This window comes from Seriola dumerili, unplaced genomic scaffold, assembly GCF_002260705.1.
Source record: "Seriola dumerili isolate Sdu_G_001 unplaced genomic scaffold, Sdu_1.0 BDQW01000050.1, whole genome shotgun sequence".
NCBI lineage: Eukaryota > Metazoa > Chordata > Actinopteri > Carangiformes > Carangidae > Seriola > Seriola dumerili.
Window position 1 is genome coordinate 3,586,635 of NW_019174305.1, and position 21,060 is coordinate 3,607,694.

Consider the following 21,060-nt stretch of genomic DNA (forward strand, 5'->3'; position numbering starts at 1 on the left):
ACAAGCTGAGCAAATGTTAGTGGTAGCTCAGACTTCTCATGCAAGTGGATAATGTTAATGTTAATTCAAAGACTCATCCTGAGGATATGCAAACACAGTCTGGACTGGACAGAAGCAACAGCAAACACAGAGGGACTATTTTTCTGTTTCTCATTATATCTAGTGACGTTCTCCTTTAAACCCAAAAGGAAAACCTAAAACTAATATCAATATTAATAATAAAACTAATATTTCCCAATTTCCCCAAGTCTCTCTGTCCCGCTTTGTAAAAACATATCAGACACACTTATCTGTTATTTGTTTAAACTGTTATTTGTTTTAACTGTCAAGACAACATGAGGTGCCGCTGTGTGTGTGTCAGTTGTGAGATCCAGTGAAGAGTGTTGTTAGGCTAACGGGGCTCCATGCTGCTGAGGAGGGGGCTGCAGGCAGCTGCATAAACCCACTACAGATAACAACTCCCACACGTGGGCTGTGTTATTGCCCTGAGGCAAACCAGATGAGGGTGTGAGTGTGTATTTGTGTGTTCACAGGAAACAGTGTTAGACTTGGAGAGAAAGTGTTTAATTTGAAAGCTACGCTGACTTTGACTTTTTACTCAAAAAAGGCAAAGTGTCGACCAGAGTGATAAAAACTGTCAACAGCGCCGCAATTCTGTGTGTGTGTGTGTGCGTCTGTGGCATGTACAGTTTGTCCAATTGGGGACAAAAGTCATTTCCTCAATTGGTTAATAGCAGATTTTTGTGTCAGTGGTTTGGGTTAGGGTGAGTCTCTAGGAAAGGAATGTGTCTCATATCCCCAAAAGTGTCCTATGACAAAATGTGTGCATTTGTGTGCTTGTTTTACTATATTCGTGGTCCGAAAACTGGGATCCCGCTATACTTGTGGGGTCCATGGTGCTTTGAGGGGACCAGAATGCTGGATCCCCAAGTTTAAATGGCTGTTTGAAGGCTGAGACTTAGTTTAAGGGTTAGGGTTAGGGTTAGGGTTCGGTTTAGGTTAAGGTTAGGGTAAGGGGCTGAGGAATACATTATGCAAATGATGGGTCCCCACAAAGATAGCTGTACAAACATGTGTGTGTGTGTGTGTGTGTGTGTGTGAGTGTGTGTGTGTGTAGCCGGAGAGCAGAATTGGGTCAGTGGTTCTTGGTGAGTTCAGCTGAACCGACTGACTGGCCCATGTTGTGTTAGTTAGAGAGGAAAGTCTTTGGTTTTTTTTTTTTTTTTTTTTTTTTACATCACACAGGAATCTGATAACTCGCAGCTTTTTTTACTCAAGGACAGAAGTTTAGGATTACTTTCATTTTTTCCATGAAGTGTTTATGGACATTCTGTCACTCAAACACCAACGTGACCAACAGCCTAACCTCTAATCACAGCTTTAGGAGTCTCGCAATAGCAACATGCAAAAGTAAACAAATCAAGCTTCACGTATAATAAGAGAGTCACTGGACTAAATCATGGTTTGAAAGAGTGTCAGGCACCAGCACCGCCCAGCCACAACTTTCCACACTAAAGGTCAGCTGAGAAAAGCCTGGGCTGTTTTCTCTGGGTTACTCCCCTTTAAATGAATCCCAGGAACACTGGATTAACCCACGGATCATGGAGGGAGATATCTCTACTTTTTCAGTTTTAAAAGGAGGAGAAGGATGTACAAGCGGCAGATAGAGTGGGAACTTCCACATGAACAGAAAATGATTGCAGCAGCGCTTGTTATTGTTGAGTCACGAAGGAGCTAAAGAAGACAAGCAAAAAGTAAACACACACCGGAAAGAGGATTTACATTCCTGCAGCCCAAGACTGATTGGATTACCAACTAGGCACAGTGGGCAAATATCCTGATTTGCCAGACCCTCAGGGGCCCCACATCCCGTCTGACTCTGTGGCGAAACAAATCCAGTAGTTGGTTAGCCTAGCTTAGCATAAAGACTGGAAACCTGGGGGGGGGGGTTCAGCTAGCCTGAGACTACATGTTAACTTCCAATCCATTTCCAAGCTGCTGCTAAAATCCTGATTTTGTAACCACAACGTGTTCTGGCAAAATCACCAAACACATACCTACCTCGATAGAGATCCACAGCTAATTTTTGCCCCAGAGCCTCCTAGCAAGTTAATCCAACCCTGCCTGCAACTAGCTCTCAACCTGGATCCTGAAATGTGGAAGCAGTAGAAGAAACCATATTGTCCAGACAAACTAAGGTTTGGCATTAATAAGGCTAAGGTGGCTACATACCTTGCTCACATCTATCTGAATCTGAAGTCATGCATAAAGCTGATATTCATTTCATGAATAGAAAAAGCAGAGCTCCAGTCTGAGGTTTGTGCAGCTAAATTGGGTGTTTGATTTCATGCCCTGCTGCAGGATTACAGCAGACAGTGTTGCTCCTGTGAAAGCGTTCAGTGTTAACATCCCCCACAGGGACAGTTTATTCTCACACTGGTAACTTGAGTTGCGGCTCCCCTGTCCAGCAAAGATGACATCACTTTTCATAAACCGGTGGAGCGCTCAGCTCTGCCTTGAAGTTGCAGAGAGTATTGGACTTGAAAAAATCTGAACTCCAAAGAATCACAGACATATAAAGCAGAAAAATCAGAACCATCTCTCTAGGGTGGTAAAAACCAAAGCACCTAAAGGAAGGCAGACAGCAACACTAACTGCAGAGAAAGAAATCCCTAATCAAGCACTGACAAGCTGCAAGTTATTTTTCATTAAAATACCTTTCTGCTGATTCATTTCCCCACAGCAGTTAGTACCTAGGACTCTCTGAGCCAAAACCCCTTGAATTTGCAGTGGAGCTAATCTCTTAAACAGATTCCAAAGAAGCTTGAATAAGGAAATTGGCTCCTTTATTATACCGATAAACATCAGCTAACTGCTCATTTAGAAAAATCAGAGAGGGCTACACAGAGTCGAGCTGTAGAAGAAGTATGATGTGTGTTGTGTTCAGTCAGGTTCAGACAGGTCTTAGATGTTTGGAGAAACTGGAGAAGCTGTAAAATGCTGCTATGAAACACTTTCATAAGTTCTTTTTTTTTAACTACGTATTTTCTAAGTTCTTTCATTTTATGGTGAAAACTCAAACCTTTTAAATAAGAGAGTAAGGGAGTGTACGAAAATTACTGCAGAAAGAAGTGAGCAGCACTGTGTTGAATGATGTCAGTCGGTATAATTGTAGGATTGACAGAAGGAATTTCTTCATCATTATTATAATTATTGATTATTATCATTATGAAATAAAGACAAATGATTGAATCCTTATCAATGGTAAGAATAAAAACACTGTAATTATTTTGCCACATAATGATCATCCAACTCCTCTGACCTGAACGACCATACAGGTTGTCTGTTTTCAACCCTCTGATATGACCCGTAGGAGTGTCTCCTGAGGCGGCAGGCAGGCCTGCTGGACCATGGTTGTCATGGTTACAATGATAAACACGTGGACTGTACCAACAGCAGCGTACCTACCTGGTTACTATAATTACAGTCATGGCTTGGTTAGGTTTAGGCACAAAAACTACTTGGTTAGTTTTAGGGAAAGATCTCAATTAAGGTTAAAATAAGTACTTCCTCAACATAGATGATCTTTGTTGTCACGGTTACAACACAATATGTTTCACATGGGAATGGAACACCGCTCCCCTGTGTCATATTCCTGTGTTTTGTCGACCCATCCATCCACCACAAACTCCTCATAACATAGACTTTGTCTCTCTTCAGACTTTTGCCTTTGTTCCAGGTATAATTACTATGGCCACTAGATGTTGCCTTGCAACAAAACATAACTTTGGGTCATAATAACCTGCTGCACAAACGACCTATGGGCTTGTTTTTTACAGGACAGTCTCTGATCATCATATGAAACAAAAACAGCCTCCAGTGTGTATTGGTTATTGGACTGTTTGAAGCATTGACGGACTCTAAATACTTCTAATTAATATAATATAATAATATAATATAATGTGTCTAAAAAGAAGTGAATGTTAAAATAATGTTAACCTTCAAGTCATATGGACAAGGTGCTGTCTCCATGGCTTTGATGCTACACATTTGATGATACACAACTGCAGGTAATTCAATATTCTGCAGGATTCAGCGCTGCTTAACGTTTTTCGTGGCATGTCAAGTTAGTTTGAACAAAAAATGGTAGTAACTGAAATATTGGTTATGATGATATAATTAATGTTAAGAGAATTTTACCATTAAACTTTAGAAGCACATTTCTTATAAAGGATATCAGTCTTGCATTAAATAGTGATTTCAACTGTATGCAGAATGTTGCTATAGTTTCATGGTTGGCGTGGCCATGGTAATCCCTGGCGGCACCCCAGATGATGACTACTGAACACTCATGATGGTGGCTAATGATGCTGGTGATTGGCTTCTTTTTTTTTTGTTTTTTTTCACAAACACCTTTGAGTGTGTAAACAAACTGAGCTCAAAACTAACATAAAACTAAAATTTGTACCGTAATGTGTATTGTAATTTTCTATTTGTTAAAATGGATTTGATGAAATTGGTATCGAATAAATTATAGTTGAGAATCAGTATCAAAGTCAAGGTATTAGCACCGATACAGAAAATGTTTGAACGATAACGATGTAACATTAACATGTTGACAGGCCTTGTGGCTGATGTGATGCCATTGCAAGATGTTCCCAATTTTTTGTAGTCAAGTCCAGTTGCCCTTGATTTAACTTTTCTTGGAAAACCATGACCTGGATGACTGAGAATCTACGCGCGCGCACACACACACACACACACACACACACACTTTTTTGTACAGTCCTTAAAATGATAAAAAAAAAAACTACTGTATGGCCTGAGGTATCATATGGAAGTCGTATTTCAAAGAAAAATCCAACCTTTTGAAGTCCCTGTAAAAATGTTTGATATATAGCTATGCACATGTATAGACTACACACTTCATATCATGAGTTAATGCTTAAGGTATTTGGGCCAAATAAGTAGCACAGTCTCACTTGACCTTACTGAACTATATGCTGCTGTGATAATATCGAGCCATGAGCGAGTTCAAATGCTTCTGAAGGAGTAATGGAGCTGAATTATAAATACATAAATACACTTGCTGCAGATAAGAGGGGTTTAACTCTCAACTTTAGACTTCAATCTGTATCATTCAACATGAAGTAAATCCCCACAGGTTACAGCTACAGAAGCTAAACACCACACAGGTACAGAAAGCAAAATTGAGTTTGACTTCGTGTCAGTTTTTCATGAGTCTGTAACCATCTATGTCCCGGGACAGCCACCGTTTTATTTCACCTCTGTGTTGCTGTACCTGCTCCTCCGTGCTGTGGAAAGAATGTGCAACACTTACTTTGTCTATGTTATACAACAGGCCCTACAGAGCTCAACACAGTCGCTGCAGTTTACAGACGGTGTTTGACTCACCTATAATACTGTAAAACTGTCAAACTCAGCTACAGAGCAAACACGAACCTTCAGCTTTCTTCCAACTTAGGTATCTCTCATCACTCAGAAATCTCCAGTTGGGAGTCTGAAAACTTTCGTCGAAGTCGGAGTCAGCACTTCTATAAATATTCTACACTTCCTGCCATAAAAGTTGGAGAACAGCTGGTTACAGCCACAAATGATGGTCCGTGTAGTCAGCCGGTCTCCTGCTGCACAAAGACACTTACTCACCTTTCAGTCGTTTCCTTCAGCACCTCAGAACCGGTTCTTGGTTAATCCTGCGGTTGTGCTCCATGGGGAAACGTCGCGGCCGCTGCGGTGCGTTGTTGCCGTTTCGTTGTTACGGGTGACACCGAGGAGCCTCAATGTCCCCGTCCACTGTGGATTACATGGTTTAACTGCAGCACTGTGTTAGAGACCGAGTCTGGATCAGATCACTGAGGTGTGAGACACAGAGGAGGAGGGGGAGGAGGAGGAGGAGGAGGAGGAGGGAGGCTGCGGTAACATGATGCCTCTTTCTGATTGGCTGAGGAAGTAACGGCGATTTTCACCTGTACTTTAATTTGAAATGATGACATTCAGACTTTCAGACTTTTCAGAGCATTTTGTGTATTTTTCACTGTTCATGAGTGAATAAATACAACAACTGTACAACCATAGCTCTGTATTTAAACAACATGTTAAGATCTATAGTCTTATGGTATTATTTGCAAAAGTTTGATGATTGGAAGGTTACAAATGTAGCATAAATATAAGTAGGCTATATCATATTCAATACTGAATGGATATGAAATTTAAATTGTGGGATGATATATAGGTAGGGTACAAATAGTTTACCTTATGTGAAGGACCACATTAAATCATTTCTGACTTCTAATTTCTAGGTTGTAACAAATGGATTTATTAAATGGCAAAAATAAAAAATACAAAGGCTTTATAGCTGTATTAACTGATTGCCACTTGGGGCCAGAAGAACAAGCCGTACACAGCTCTACCACATTATAAAGTTGTTATTGTCATTCTGGTTGGAAATACTGAACCCAAATGCAGACAAAAGGGGTTTAGGTGGGAAAAAAGTCTTTTAATAACAAAAGGAAACTTTAAAACTGGTGAAACTGCAGAGCCAACACCTACTCAGTAGACACACAGCAACTTTAGCATATATTTAAAGCAGAGCAAATCCAGTGTTCACTCCCCTATAGCTCCTTTTTCTTTTGGCCTTCACCAACTCCTGGACGGATATTAACTCTTTAGCTTCTGCATTCACCAGCAAGTTGCTAACTATGGACTACGGATGTAAATTAGCATTTCTGCAACAATCCAGCATGCTTACATTGTGTGTTTTGGGCGGATGTTCATTAAAATGTATTGTGCCTATCAAATAAACACATAAATAAATACCCAATGTAAACTTTGTTAGCCATTTGATGCTAGGCAGGTAGTGCATACAATGGGTTTTTATTAGAGCTTTTTTTGCTGAAAGCAGCTGTCTGCTGTGGCTGGAAAAGATGTCATGACAGCAGTGAGAGTGAACATAATGGGACAGAAAAGATGCTAAAATGAGCGGAGCAGAGGGAAGAAGAACATTTCACCTAATGTTGATGTAAAAATATCAATTAGTGCAGCTTCAGCAAGACCAGGTTTTGGGTTGCCATGTTGTGAAAAATGGTTGGTATTTATCCTTCGGAAACATGGCACTTGTTTTGTTTATTCAGCTCACCAGGAAGAGCCTTCAGTGATTCATGTCATGCAGCTGGTCTATGAGGTATTTGTAGTTATTTAGAGAGACACAAGTTACAACTTATAAACCCTTTGTAAATGCTTTATTTGCTTTATTAAAAAGTGATACTGAAATTTAATCACGGTTAATTTAAAATAAGAAAATATGAGGAACATGATGGTAAAGATTATTGTTGGTAATGTATAAATAAATAACAGTGTTTAGGTAACCTATGTGATCAACCTGCCTTACCTGATCCTGTTAAACACACTCAGGAAGTCATATAACCCCACCCTTCTACAAAGCCAGGAAACCATTGTGAGTTAAAGAGCGGACTTCCAAACCTGCTGTTATTTTGTTTGGTTAACATTATAGCAGTTATTTGGTTATTACGTCACATTAGGTTCAGTTAAGTAAGTAGAAGTAATATCACCTTGATATACTTATTGATTTACTTATTCAATTATATTTAGTGCTGAGTCCTATGGTGGCTCGGCCTGGCTTTGCTACTATTATATAATTATATTATAATAATACTATATTTAAGATTATTATATGGGATAAAATAAACTATATTAATAATGCACATTATATTGTATCACACTGTATATAATGGTCATCATAATATCACTAGAGTATTATCATATTATTTTATACTTTGTTATATTCTTATATTTTTGTTTTAAGATATATTACCATTACATTGACAGGATATCATATTATAATATAAAGTGTTATTATATATTTGTTATTATTGTCATATTCTTCTATTATTATATAATTTTGACAATTATATTCAGGTTACATAATTTATTATCACTATACGTTCTTCTTCACTTTCCCCATCCAAACACATACACACACACACACACACACACACACATATTAGCTGGCTCATCATACCGTACACATCATATTCTTATCATTTTTACATAATACATCTATAACTATTTTTGTTTTTGTTGTCATCTGCATGTCTGTCCGTTATGTCCTAAGTATCTGTGTTTTTATTACGTTATCTCACCAATAAAAGAAGATCAGATTCATTTGTTTTGTAAAATCAAACAGAGTCTTCAGTCATCAGTGCAGCACACAGCTCATGAAGACGTGGGACAAGGACATGTGTATGTAAATCAGTTTATTGCAAGAAGACCACTGGGAACAAGGCCAACATCTGTATCTCTCTCTGACTCTGAGCTCTGCCCAGAGGTCCTCATCAACAAAAATGAGGATTTACAAACAATTCAAAAGACATGAGCATAAAATGACATTAATTAGCTGAAATCTAACCTGTTGTAGGCCTACATTCTAAATACTGTATATATCTCAAATATAACTGCTCATCTGTGTTTATAATAGCATATCCCTTTGATATGTACAGCATAATCAAGACAGTGCCTTTTTGATCTTGGAAATGCATTAAAATTACACACAAAATAATCTGAATTATGAAAGAGGCATGCAAACCAACCAGTATTTGTCTCTATGTAGCCTACCTGAAAATATACCCAAACCACTTCCTAAAATAACAGCCATCTCTGAAGGTGTAACACGGCTCTACGGTGCTCTCTTGTGGCTGCAGGAGGAGCATTAAAGCCTACAGAGGATGCTTTTAATTAATCAACAATTCTATTGACATGAAAATCCTTCACGGTAAAAATAAAATAAAATAAAAATACATATCTTCCACATTTTGTTTGAACACATGCTGAAACAGAGTGGCAATACTGTTGACAAAGGTGGGTTTTTTTTTTTTTTGGCTCAAATACAAGCAGGAGAATGGCCACAAGTGTTGGTTTTGAAGCCTCAAATACAAGAGATGGCACAAGAGTTCAAGCACTGTGTTCAAAGGGTCATGTGCCATTAATATCCTTTTTACCTGAAAGTGAATCTTTTACATCACTAATTTAACACGCATAAGCATGTTAGAAGCATGTGATGAAGATCGCATTTTCAGTACATCCCACTGGAACACAACATCTCCATGACGACTCAGCCCCGGCCGTGCATCATCTTCAAAAACCGCTGTGTTTGCATACAACATACAAATGTGGCAATATCTTTCCAAACTATACAAAACTGATAAATTATAAAGTTCTAAGTTCTTAAATATAAACAACATCAAGTCAGTTTCCAGTACTTAGATTATATATTAGGTACAGTACATTGTACAGCTCCGTCAACAAAGAGCGGAGAGCGTTCCATTTAATACACTGTACATGACCCAAAGGGCTGAAACTGGAGGTTAGACATGATCTTTGAATAAATTAATTCATAAATAAATCATGATTATGTCTTCCCAGTAACAGTGGTATCCTTGGTTCCCCTCAAGATTGTGACACACACACTTGCACGCACACACACCCCCACACACACACCCCCCCCCACACACACACACACACACACACACAAACACACACACAGTGCACTCGAGCTGACTCTTAAGTCCATATCTACGACTCTTACTCCTATTCTAAAAATACTTTTGGCTTTAAGAAGTAACAACATTATATTCAACTCGGAGACTAAAAACTAAATCTTTAATATAGCACAAGAGGTCTACCATCTAGAGGGAACTTTAACTTCAGTAGTTACATGTTTAGAGTACCTGTAGACGCCTTGCAATGGTAGAATAATATCTCTAATCCATAAAGTGACAGTGCTGGATATCAGTTCCAGGGAGATCCCTTTCTTATGCGGGTTTCAGTACAGAACAATAAAGCCCACATCTACTTGGATATGCCTGTAGAGAGACAAATAAAACAAACAAGAATAGACTCTATGCGAATAGTGTTAAATATCTAGATTCTCTCTGTCAGTGAAAAGCTAGGGTTGACTTGTGGCTAGCACAGCATGCTATGTTAGCTGGTACTGAGCACGGGAGACACGTTGAAGCGTTTTGAGTGTGTTAACTGGCAGACCGAATCGCTAAAGTAAAACATACAATGTTGTCACTGTCATCGGATCGTTCAGCTTTGCAAGACTGATCCAGTTGTGCATAAGAGAGTCCCATATATCAGCTAATATTAGTACTTATATAATCCTCAAATATATACAGAAAAAGCCAGTTTTTTACTTAAAAATACCTTAATCGTGTGCTTATATCCAAACTTGTACAAAGAGTAACAAACAATCCAGCTAAAAATCGCTGTTAGCGCAGGATTTCTCTCTTTCCTCCAGTCAGTCAGTCAGTCAGTTACAGTAGCAGCTCCTTCACCAACAGTAGCCTAACTGTCGGTGTTAATACAGTTAAGTTCACTCCAGCCGACCTTTTGGTTCATTTGACGATTGGCAGCAATCACTGCTGCTGGGACTTTCTCTTCGCGCCACCTCTCCAGTCCCCTCAAAAACCTCCAGTGTCCTCACTCTTGTGTGTATTGCACCAAAGATAAATCATAAAGATCTCTATTTCTCTATTTGAAAAAATAAAAGGTAGGAATTGGTTCCAAGGCGCCAAGAAACTGGAAGCCAGGTGAGGTTTCCTCCTTCAGCCAGAGGGAGAAGTAGAAGAAGAGGAAGAGGAGGGAGGTCAGTGGATGTCTCGGCACATGGGGAGGTTGACGAAGATGAAGACGTTGAACTCGATGAGGACGGAGAAGCACAGAAAGATGGCGTACATGATGAGGCAGGCCAGGCCCAGCTGCCGATCCAGAGTCCACTTGTTTAAATGGACACCGAGAACCTGCAGGCGAGGAGACAGAGTTAGAGAGAGAGCGAGGCAAGAGTACAGCACAGAAATAAAGAAAGGGAGGAGGTTAGCGTTGTATCCTGTGAGATTAGCAGCGTGGCGTTTCAACAAGTTCTGCTTTATGAGAACTTCTGCAGCGGAGAGAGGTTGGATAGCTGGACGAGACTGGTGCGCCACGCTACAAGTTCATAGCTGGATTCAAGGGCACAGGTGCGGTTTCAGACTCGGTAGGGACTAAAGGATGGGGAGGTCATTGAGAGGTAATGGTATGGGTCATTCTGTAATTCATAAATACTGTATAAATTTAAAAAAAAATTGACATTTTTACAGCAAAAGTCTAAATGCAGATCACTTTAAATGACAAAATAATTTCGACTCTAGGCCAAGCCGTTTTTGAGATAATTGTGAAAACATAAAATTGGTTGTTGGTTGCTACCTTCAGGTCAGTGAGTGAGGTTCTTGGTGCCTGACTGGTAGTAGTGGGGGGAATATGCTTTGCTCTTATGGTTTTTGCTGCACAAACACTTTTAGCAGAGAAAACTAAGAAAGAAGAAAAATGAGAACAAAAACAATACGGCTCCGGCAGTTGTTGCTGCTCGGATCTCCAGAAAAACTATACACATATTAGTTGTCTCAAAGAAATGCAAAATAATCACTGCTATTTAAAGGCTTCTTCACCGTCTACGGTAGATGCCCTACAGGGACATCGCATTGCTTCTATTTACTTAACTAGCACAAAAATGCATGAAATAACTGCAGCAGAATAATAATCAACTATTCATAAGACAAAAATGAAGCAAAGACTGTGAGCTACATTCGACAGTCAATGTGACGGCAGACTCCTCTCACTATATCCAACACACCCTTTTACATAATGGCATAAAGCTACCTCTGCTGCTGCTGCTGCTGTTCATACAGCAATACATAAGCCCCGCCTCCGACCCAGCATCCACCTGTAGGCTCTGAGTCTATATAGGGGGAGTTATTATCATCAGCCCCAACTCCCTGCTTTGCTGAGCTTGATGTTTACTTGTGGCGAGTGACGAGGTGACACTAGACGCTAAATATCACTGCTGTACATGCTTGTCATTAGCACAAAGGGCGAAAACATTTTGCTGAACCAAAATTAAAAACTATATAAGCCAAAAATGATTAGCTTTCCTGGAAGTTGGTATGACATTACAAGCCCCACATAAATCCACATCTATGGTTACATTCAAAACTGCAAAGATGTGCTTTGGTCACATTCATTAACATGTAAATATATACTTACTGTGAAGAATACTGAGGCTAATAAGAGTCCAACGGAGAATATGAGACCTCTGCTGTTCAGATGGATCTGAGGAGACAGGGTGTTATTCTTTAGTATATTACAGTATTAATAAAATGCAATAATAAATATGCAAAAGATAAAATGCAGGTTTATAAAAAGGAAATAAGGAAGAGGCTCTGTCCTGCTACACCCTGAATTACATCCTGTATTTATACAGTCAGGGGGACCGACTTTAAAGGGCCAGTGTGTAGGATTTAGGGGGATCGATTGGCAGAAATGGAAAGAAATATTCATAATTGTGTAATAAATAAATGTTTTCATCCACCTGAAACTAAAAATGTTTTTTTTCTGTTAGCTTAGAATGAGCCCAATATCTATATAGGAAGTGAGTCCCCTTCCATGCCCCATGTTTCTAAAGACAAACCAAAGACTGGCTCTAGGGAGCTCTTCACATTACCTAAAGGCTACTGTAGGTTCTCTGACATGCTTGGAAGGGGAGGGGTGAGGGGAGGGGTATTCAGCTGGTTGCAATCTGCAACCTCACCCCTAGATGCCACTCAATCCTACACGATGGTCCTTTAATTCGATCTATTCTGAGGTTCTTTTCCTTGTGATCAACGTGCCACTGAACACGTGAAATTTTCCCAGAGAAAGGTGAAAAAGTAACTGTGCGGTGCCCCAACAGATAATAGGTGGACGTTTTTGTGTCCAACAGTAATCCTAAACTCCCCCATCTCCCTGCACTGCATAACACAGACTATTGTTCCCGTCCTTCATAAACGAATCTCTTTTCTATTCTGGTCTTGGTCCTGCAGCCTCTCCTCTGGCTGAGCTGAGAAGCACTCACGATGGAGCCGTAGTCAATGCAGAGCGTTTGCAGCGTCCAGGGCAGGCCCAGGCCCACCAGGATGTCAAACACATTACTGCCTATGGAGTTGGAGATGGCCATGTCTCCCAGACCTGAGGCAAGGAGAGCAACACTGTCAAGGTCTGTATACAGTCAGGAGACAAGTCAGTTATGACAAGCAATACTCTGCTGTGAACAGCCACTCCTTCTCTTAACAGCATTTCTGCTTTGTTTCACTCAACACAAATATTGATTTCACTTGTACTGGTCTGTGTTTGTGTGTGTGTGTGTGTATGTGTGTGTGTGTGTGTGTGTACCTTGCCGTGCTGCGATAACGCTAGCCATGCAGTCTGGGACGCTGGTGCCTGCTGCGAGGAAGGTGATGCCCATGATGACATCAGGTATGCCGAGAGTGAAGCCGATCACAGTCACCTGAAACCCAGTAGATTTCATCTCAGAACACTGTGAACATGACAGTGCTTTAAATCAAATTAACCACTGAACCAGGAATCATGTGGAATTAAATTTGAGAAGTATAACAATGTTTTAAGTTCCCTCAGTGCCTAAAAGCTTCAGATACTGTGCTGCAGAAACGCTGCACAAATTAGAAGTGGAATCACCAAAATGACTCGAAACACACTGTAATAAAACGGTGCATCCGCTTCACTGAACGTCCCAGCCAGTCTCTACTTTGTTATCAAGAGCGACTGCATGAACAGTTGTTACTACGTTACTGAAAGAGGAAAAAAAAAACGGGCACAGGAAGCAGCTCTGAGGCTGCTGAGGGGCTCGACCGCTGCAATTTCTGTCGCCCGGGGATAATTGAATATGACACTTTTAAAGATACCCTGTGGAGTATTCTCACAAACAAACAAACAAAAGTTATGATTACATCACATACATGTGTAAAAAAAACATTGTGTGTAACCTTGTGGTCTAACAAATAAGGTGAATGCATTTGTTTGTTTGTTTTTTGAAATATTGTAAATTGAATATTGCTGACATCCATGTATGCTAGCCAGCAGTTGGCACATTGCTAGGTTTGCTGGTTACCGCCTCTTTACATACAGTGTATGGTTAAGGCACACTCATGAAAACAATGCTTTAGTGCACGGAAACTCCACAAGGTACAGTCAACTGTGCTGTACGTCTACTCTCAGTTACGATGCAGATTTAAGTGAAAATGGGAGCCGCTGTACACCAGTGGAAAGTCTGGCACTCTGTGGAGACATAATGTTCAATTCCTTATTAACTAGAAAGCTCCGCATCCAGACCAGGATGTGTTTTTAACATGTTAGCGAGTGAGAATGACTGGACTGACCATCCAGACCATGATGTACGACAGGCCGGCAATCCAGATGGTGGCGGTGAAGAAGGACACCATGAACCACCTCTCCCAGCGGCGCTTGGCACAGTTGGGCACGGTGAGGAACAGAAGCAGGGACAGGGGCCACATGGTCAGCCACTTCACCTTGTTACACACTCCAGCTGGAAGATGACAGAGAGAGGGTAACGGATACAATGATAGCACTGAAACAAACATTTGAGTGCAGCGATTGTTTTATTTCAAAAGGTCGTTTGTGCTGTACCTGGAACTTTGAATGGCACCAGGGGGCCTCCGTTATCATCCTCTCCCTCTCTTTCCTCATCGTTCTCGTTGTTCTCATTATCCTCGTTTTCATTCTCTGTCTCGTTCCCAGACTCCAGCCGCTGAAGTCTGCACCTCCCGTTCAGACTCTGCTCAGCCCCGCCCATCCCATTCTCTAAGCCCCGCCTTCCCTGAGACCTGGCCGCTGAGTCCGAGTCGCCATTGGTGATGCGGTTGACTCGGGTCTCTGTAGTGTTGATCAGTCTTTGCCTCTGGAAGTGATAACAGGGGATTATTATAGACAACATTAAGATATCACTACAGTAGTTCCATTAACACATTTGGACATCTTGTGTTACTGTTGTGTGTGAGACCCAGTTAACTACTTCACCTTTAATACAAAGAGTCTCTTATATTTGTCTGAAGCAGAAGTTCATTTTCTTTGCTCCTCTTTCTCTTAAAATTTGGTTGTTTGGTTTAGATTTACATCCACTCTGTAGTCTGCAGCAGGCAGGTGTCTGAGTGAAAAAGCTGGCTGTAATCTCCAAAAGAAAATGAACATTCAGTTCACTGTCTGTTCTGGTAAACCCAGACAGCGTTATTTGGTTTGTATTTATGCTAAGACTCCGGCTTTGGCAGGGATTCTTCAAAGTATCTTCAGCTGACAAAACTACATTTCTGTCGAGCTCTGCTGCGATTCAGTTTTATTCAATTTGAACTTATTGCATGAAAAACTACACAAATCGAGATAATGTACAGATGTGTATGTGAGCTGATGTATAGTTCGGTGTGTACCTCGTTGATAAGCATGCGAGAGGCCATGGTGAGGCGGGTTCTGGGAGAGAAGTGACTGGTGATCATGATCCTCATGCCGGCCTCAGAGAAAGACAGTTGGTGTGGGTACGCAGACAGCAGCTCATCCACCATCAGCACTGACGGCTTACAGTGGAAGTTAGCTGGTAAATAACAGACAATGGTCATGTGACTGCGCCGCTCATTGTTTACTTTGACCCTAAACACTTTCACACAGTTTCTACTCTTCACTTTTCATAATGGATTTGAAAATTTTATCTGGTGTTTGTGAAAACCTATGCTGCTCGTGATGACATGAAGGAATTCAATTATGAAATTGCTGAAGGACTAAAAAAGAACATCTGGAACATCTGTGTATCAGAACAACAGTATTTGTCTAGATTTTTTCACATTTTTGTGCATTTCCAAAAACTCACGACCACCATTGAACACATTTTCCATTTACAGATGTTCCTTGAATGCCTCAAATGCACGCAATAGGTAGACGTTAGCTAGCTACGGCAGGCATCATCAGGGGCCGCATTTACGGGGGCTTTGGGGCAACAGCAGTGCACTGTGTTGCGTCTTTATAGGAGGTTTAAGCGGGTTTATAGTTGCCATCTGGGGCCCCTTTTCCCCTTGAGGGCCCCAAGCATTTGGCTGATTTGCCTCTCCTGACGGTGCACCTCTGCACAGGGCTAACACGTGGACAGATACACATTCACTCTCACCTTCTCACCTACAGGCAATTTACAATCTCCAGTTCAGCCTAACCTGCGTGACTCCAGACTGTTGGAGGAAAATGGAGCACCCTGACGAAACTCACAGAGACACAGGGAGAACATGCAGAGCCCACACAGAAAGGCCCCAGGCGGCCTGCGGGACCCAGCATGTTTTTATTGTTAGGTAACAGTGCAAACATCGGTGCCACCCTTCATATTGCATACTTTTCTACATGCAGAGACCTGTGTGGCGTGTATATGCTGAGCTGGATGCTGATAATATAGTGTCAACAGGACACATTCACATACGGTATTTCATATTGTATGTATTTGGCATATACTGTAAATAAATTTGTTTTTAAAAGTCAGAAAATAAACCAGCGTCAGTAACATAGTGTGGTAGGAGAAACATCTACCTACAGTAAAAATACATGTAGTATCGGGTGAGTAGTGAACTGCTCACCGAACCTGGGGAATTACACCAAGAGCAGAAGAAAGACAGAGTAATACTGAATAATGGATGGTAACTGTAGATATACGGTCTCTGAGCCAACACAAGCAGGATTTTAGTGCCTTCCCACCAACACAGAGCAACTGACTGAGACACACAATAAACATCGGTGTCTGTATATCTATAAAATGACCATCATACATCACATCTATGTTGCACTGGGATCCTGGTCCACCCTGAACTCGCTCCAGTGATGGTTCTGTTCCTTTCAGGTACAGTGCCTCATGCTGCCACTGATCTTGGAAGGACTGCTTTCAAGATTAGTGCAGCAGACTCATGGACTCTCTGTGACCCCACAACTGAATACCCTTTTACCTCCTGGACACTTTAGGAAAGCGCTTAACCATCCATAAACTGCCTGTAACTGTTTGTTTGTTGATTTGTGAAGTTATTTTCCATGTTATAAATGATGATGACCCTCAATGACTCCTCAGAGAATCTTAAATAAAAAAGAAGCAACAAGAAGCTCTATGTTCAGACCATTTACCAACAACTATGTCCGTGTACTGTAGCATATCAACAGCTGCTGTGTGCCACCTTTCGCAGTTTAATGGGTGCACACAGTGATGGGTGTTGCATCTCTAGTGTGCAATGTCAGGACAGAGCTTCAGTTTGTCCACTTTTGGATAAGATGGCCCTGTTGGTTGTTCCCAATACATCTACTATATACTCAAGACCTGTGGACATGTCAAGACCATGTGGACACATTCTTTTAGCAGCATGGGCGCAAATGTGTCCTCGGCCATATTGAAGGACCGCCTACTCCACCGACGTCCTCTGCCACAGTCTAATTATTTTAGTGTGCGCACATTGATTTGCTCAAGGTTAATGTCCTGTGAGAGAGGCATCCATGAACACAACAATCACCCCGGAGTTATTTCATCTACAAATCTAAGGAACCTTCCAGTAGTTCCAGGTCCCTGACGGCTACTGTGGGGACCGTAAGTGACGCTGCACATGCAAACACATCCAGCCCGGCGACCATCTGCTAAAACAACTGCCACCTGCCACCCTAGTTCTCTTTATTGCCTCCTCAGCGCACCCTAAGGACCCTAAGTTAGCTCGGTCACTTGCTCTCAGCGGAGCAGCAGTCAGAGTATCAGATGCAGAACAAGCTGACGGAGCAAGGCTGTGCTGAAGAAGGCAGGGACCTTAGCCAGCATCTTGCACTGCTCTCTCCTGTTAGTTGTTGTTGTTGTGCCCCATACTTTACCTTAGGCATTGGTCCCCCGATCTAAAGGATGACTTATTGATTTGTCTCAACTGAAACATGCATCTGCACCAGGCTTCTACCATAACTGTTCCACCAGGAGGACTACTGTCTCACAATACGGCTTTGAGCTGGCAGCTGCAGTGTCAGTAAGCACAAGAAAGCTCTAGCTGAAATATATCCATTTATTCAAACTTCTCTACAAACATCTGGAGTTTGTTGAGTTCAGGGGTGACACTGGCTGCAGGTGTCCGCTAAGAGTTCTGGGTAGCAGGGCAGAAGACGAAACCTTACTGCTCACCATCATTTCATCATATAGAGGAAGTTTTTCTTGACCAACAAAGGCATAAGGGAAATGTTTGCGGAGCTCCATATAAAGGAAGCACTGGGAATGCTACCAGCGCCTCACCGGATACAAAGCCCAGACGTCAGACAGCATGGTGGAGTATTTGCAGCGAGGATCTATCCAGGACAAGATGCACAGAACTTATTCAGTAAAGTCATCCTCGACTATCTTTTCATGGAGAAGAACAAAAATAGATGAGGAGTGGCGCCCCAGCTGCCTTTATGCAAATTTCAGTGTGTCGAGATGAGCAGCTAAACCCTGCAAAGTCCTGTTAGAGGGCAAAGCCTGGGAGAAATGGAGCAGTTTTCTGATACCTTTCTTGAGCAGGACTGCAGTAGCATCACATGTGACATTATCCTCCAGATCAGTGCTTCCTGTCAGCCCATTGGCCAGATTCACTGAGCTCTTCTTTCGACGGTCAAAATAGCGATGTGCCCTGCCGTTAAACCTGACAATCACAAATCAACAGAAAAAGGTTAAACGGCTTTTTACAACTGAACAACCAATCAGGTAACATCAATTAGTATAATTATTTCTGAGAATGACTCTCACTTCATTATGAGGATGTAGACTGCATACATGAGAATCAGGACAAGAGACTCCCACCTGGCACACAAACACAAAGTCAGTAAAATATGTACAATGATTCAGCACTTTAAGAATCATATTTATATTGATGGGTCTACAAAACACATTACATACCAGCACACTTTCTCATCGTAGATGAACTGAAAAGGCAAGACAAAGGGAAGATTAGATGAATGAAGTAATTGAAATTTAAATTAATTGTGCATTTCTGCATCTACTCCACTAGAGGGCATGGCCAATCCAGAGCTCAGAGAGCCAGAGGAAAGGTCAAAGTGTGACCTTTTGGTTGTTTCCTTTTCATTTAAAGACACTGTTCTTTTTTGATTCTAACATCACTTGTGATGTTTCCTCTGTAGCGTGCTGCACATAAAATATATAAAATTATAGATTACCTTGTGACACACTGTCATATATTGATGGTGTGGTTTTGCTGCTGACTTATCTGTTTTTGTGTGCATGATATTAAAGGTCCCATATTGTAGATTCCTTTTTGATTATACAGCAGGTCTAGGTTCTATATTAATACTGTGAAAGTATCAAAGCACTCAGTCCACAGAGAAATGCACACAGCCTGTATTCAGAAACTCTTAAAATGAGCTGTCAAGACTTCCTGAACTTTGTGAGATCACAACAAAGCAGTCACTGCTGTCAGCCATGCCCCCGAGCCCCGCCCACCTTGGACCCACCATCAAACCTCACAGGATTTGGTTTCTCTGAGTGTTTACCTGAAATACCTGCTATATTTTCATTCAATCACTCAGAAAACAGTCAGCCAATCAGAGGAGAGACTCAGAGCCTCCTCTCTTCTGATTGGCTAGCCAACCTGTTGTTACTAGAGCTCAAGGGAGAAGCCTGAGAGAGGAGATGTAAAACTACACTGACATGGTTTATGGTTCTTAAAACCACAAATATGTCTTCTCATGGATCAACACTTCAAATAAAACTCGGGAAAAGTGTAAAATATGGGACCTTTAAAGATTTTTACTGTTGAAGGTCGTCCAGGTGAAGCTAACTTTTACTACTTCACCTACTGCTGAGCTGTTTATCCTACTCAAAATAAGTAAAGCATGATAAATTAATAAAGATCTTTATCTGTAAAGTACCTGACTGTACCTTAACAAACAGGGTGGAGTGAGAAATGTCTGGCAGTAGAAGTATAATGCTGCATAAAATTCATACGAAACAGGTCTTAAGTGCAATACTACTGTAAAGTTATTTTCTACCACTGCTCCATTTCCACTGTACATTACATTGGGGGATAAAAGTGTCCACCAGCAAACTCGAAGCTGAAGTGTTTTTAGTAGCACACTGATATGAGTACATGATTTTGTCTCTTTTCTGGTGTGAATACAGTGCAAATTCACAACCTGATGTGAATAAGAATGTATTATAGATTTTAGACACAGCTTAAGTCTCTCATGAGACTCCCTAAACACTACAGATATATTTTATATAACTAAACACACTCTTTACCACAAGATAGATTGAAAAACTGCTAAATATAGACATTTATAGTGGATGTACAGCACTTGTATGTTTTTATCATATTATTATTCTACAATCTAGACCAATGATTCTCAAACAGTTTCACATCAAAGACCCCTAAACTGACACTAATTAGACCACAGACCCCAATTTCATAAGATTCTCTCCCAGGGTCCTCCATCTGTAGATTTTTGCTTTTAGATCTTTTACTACAGAGAGTGTTTGAAATCCATGACCAAAATAGTCATACAGTTTTTTTATATATATAGTGAAAATAAATGATTTCCTTTTTTGCTGGGGACCCTGAGGAATCTCCAAAAGTACCCCTGGGGGTCCCCAGCCCCCCTTTAAGAACCACTGATTCAGGCACTACTGCTGAGGCAAACAGTACAAATAAGGTGTGGATACGAACTGCACTTTCAAATTGGGCTTATAATGCTTATGTGCTGAGACACTGACACTGTCTCTTACTATAGTGAGACACTGACACTGCCTCTTACTATAGTAGGAGGCGGTGTCAGGTCTCTGCATATTTCTGCAACCACCACACACTTGATCATCTGTCCTGTGTACTCTCATGAGTCTATAAGCTCTTACCGCAATGAGGGCCGTGATAGAGAATGTGTAATAAATGGAATCTCGGAGTAGAGCCCAGTGAGAGAGCTTCACCGCCTGCAAGGGGAAAAAAAGAAACGAGAGATAAGCACAGTTCACGCTTCTGACATCATTACCATACTAATGTAAACAGACGAGCTCTTAAGTTAACCTCCTGAACCACAGTCAGTGAAGAAGCCGATCGCAAGGTACCATCCCACATAGAAAAAGGTGCTGGTGTGTTTATCGACTTTATGCAA

General features: G+C 41.1%; 2 protein-coding genes across 3 annotated transcripts in view; both read right to left on the minus strand.

Annotated features, from left to right (window-relative positions):
- rin2 (Ras and Rab interactor 2) overlaps positions 1-5,859 on the minus strand; it is a 36,854-nt gene extending 30,995 nt beyond the window's left edge. For both annotated transcript variants that reach the window (XM_022739949.1, XM_022739952.1), the window contains exon 1: positions 5,668-5,859. The gene's annotated coding sequence lies outside the window, so the exon portion shown is untranslated. The remainder of the gene's footprint in view (positions 1-5,667) is intronic.
- A 4,401-nt stretch (positions 5,860-10,260) lies between these two features.
- LOC111217929 (sodium/potassium/calcium exchanger 3-like) overlaps positions 10,261-21,060 on the minus strand; it is a 55,141-nt gene continuing 44,341 nt past the window's right edge. The window contains exons 7-17 of the mRNA XM_022739971.1: positions 20,804-20,878; positions 18,836-18,861; positions 18,686-18,739; positions 18,448-18,581; positions 15,348-15,508; positions 14,554-14,824; positions 14,286-14,452; positions 13,282-13,396; positions 12,965-13,077; positions 12,118-12,183; positions 10,261-10,838 (exon numbers count right to left, since the gene is read on the minus strand). Of these exons, the coding sequence (XP_022595692.1) occupies positions 10,686-10,838; positions 12,118-12,183; positions 12,965-13,077; positions 13,282-13,396; positions 14,286-14,452; positions 14,554-14,824; positions 15,348-15,508; positions 18,448-18,581; positions 18,686-18,739; positions 18,836-18,861; positions 20,804-20,878 (1,335 nt within the window). The 3' untranslated portion in view covers positions 10,261-10,685. The remainder of the gene's footprint in view (positions 10,839-12,117; positions 12,184-12,964; positions 13,078-13,281; positions 13,397-14,285; positions 14,453-14,553; positions 14,825-15,347; positions 15,509-18,447; positions 18,582-18,685; positions 18,740-18,835; positions 18,862-20,803; positions 20,879-21,060) is intronic.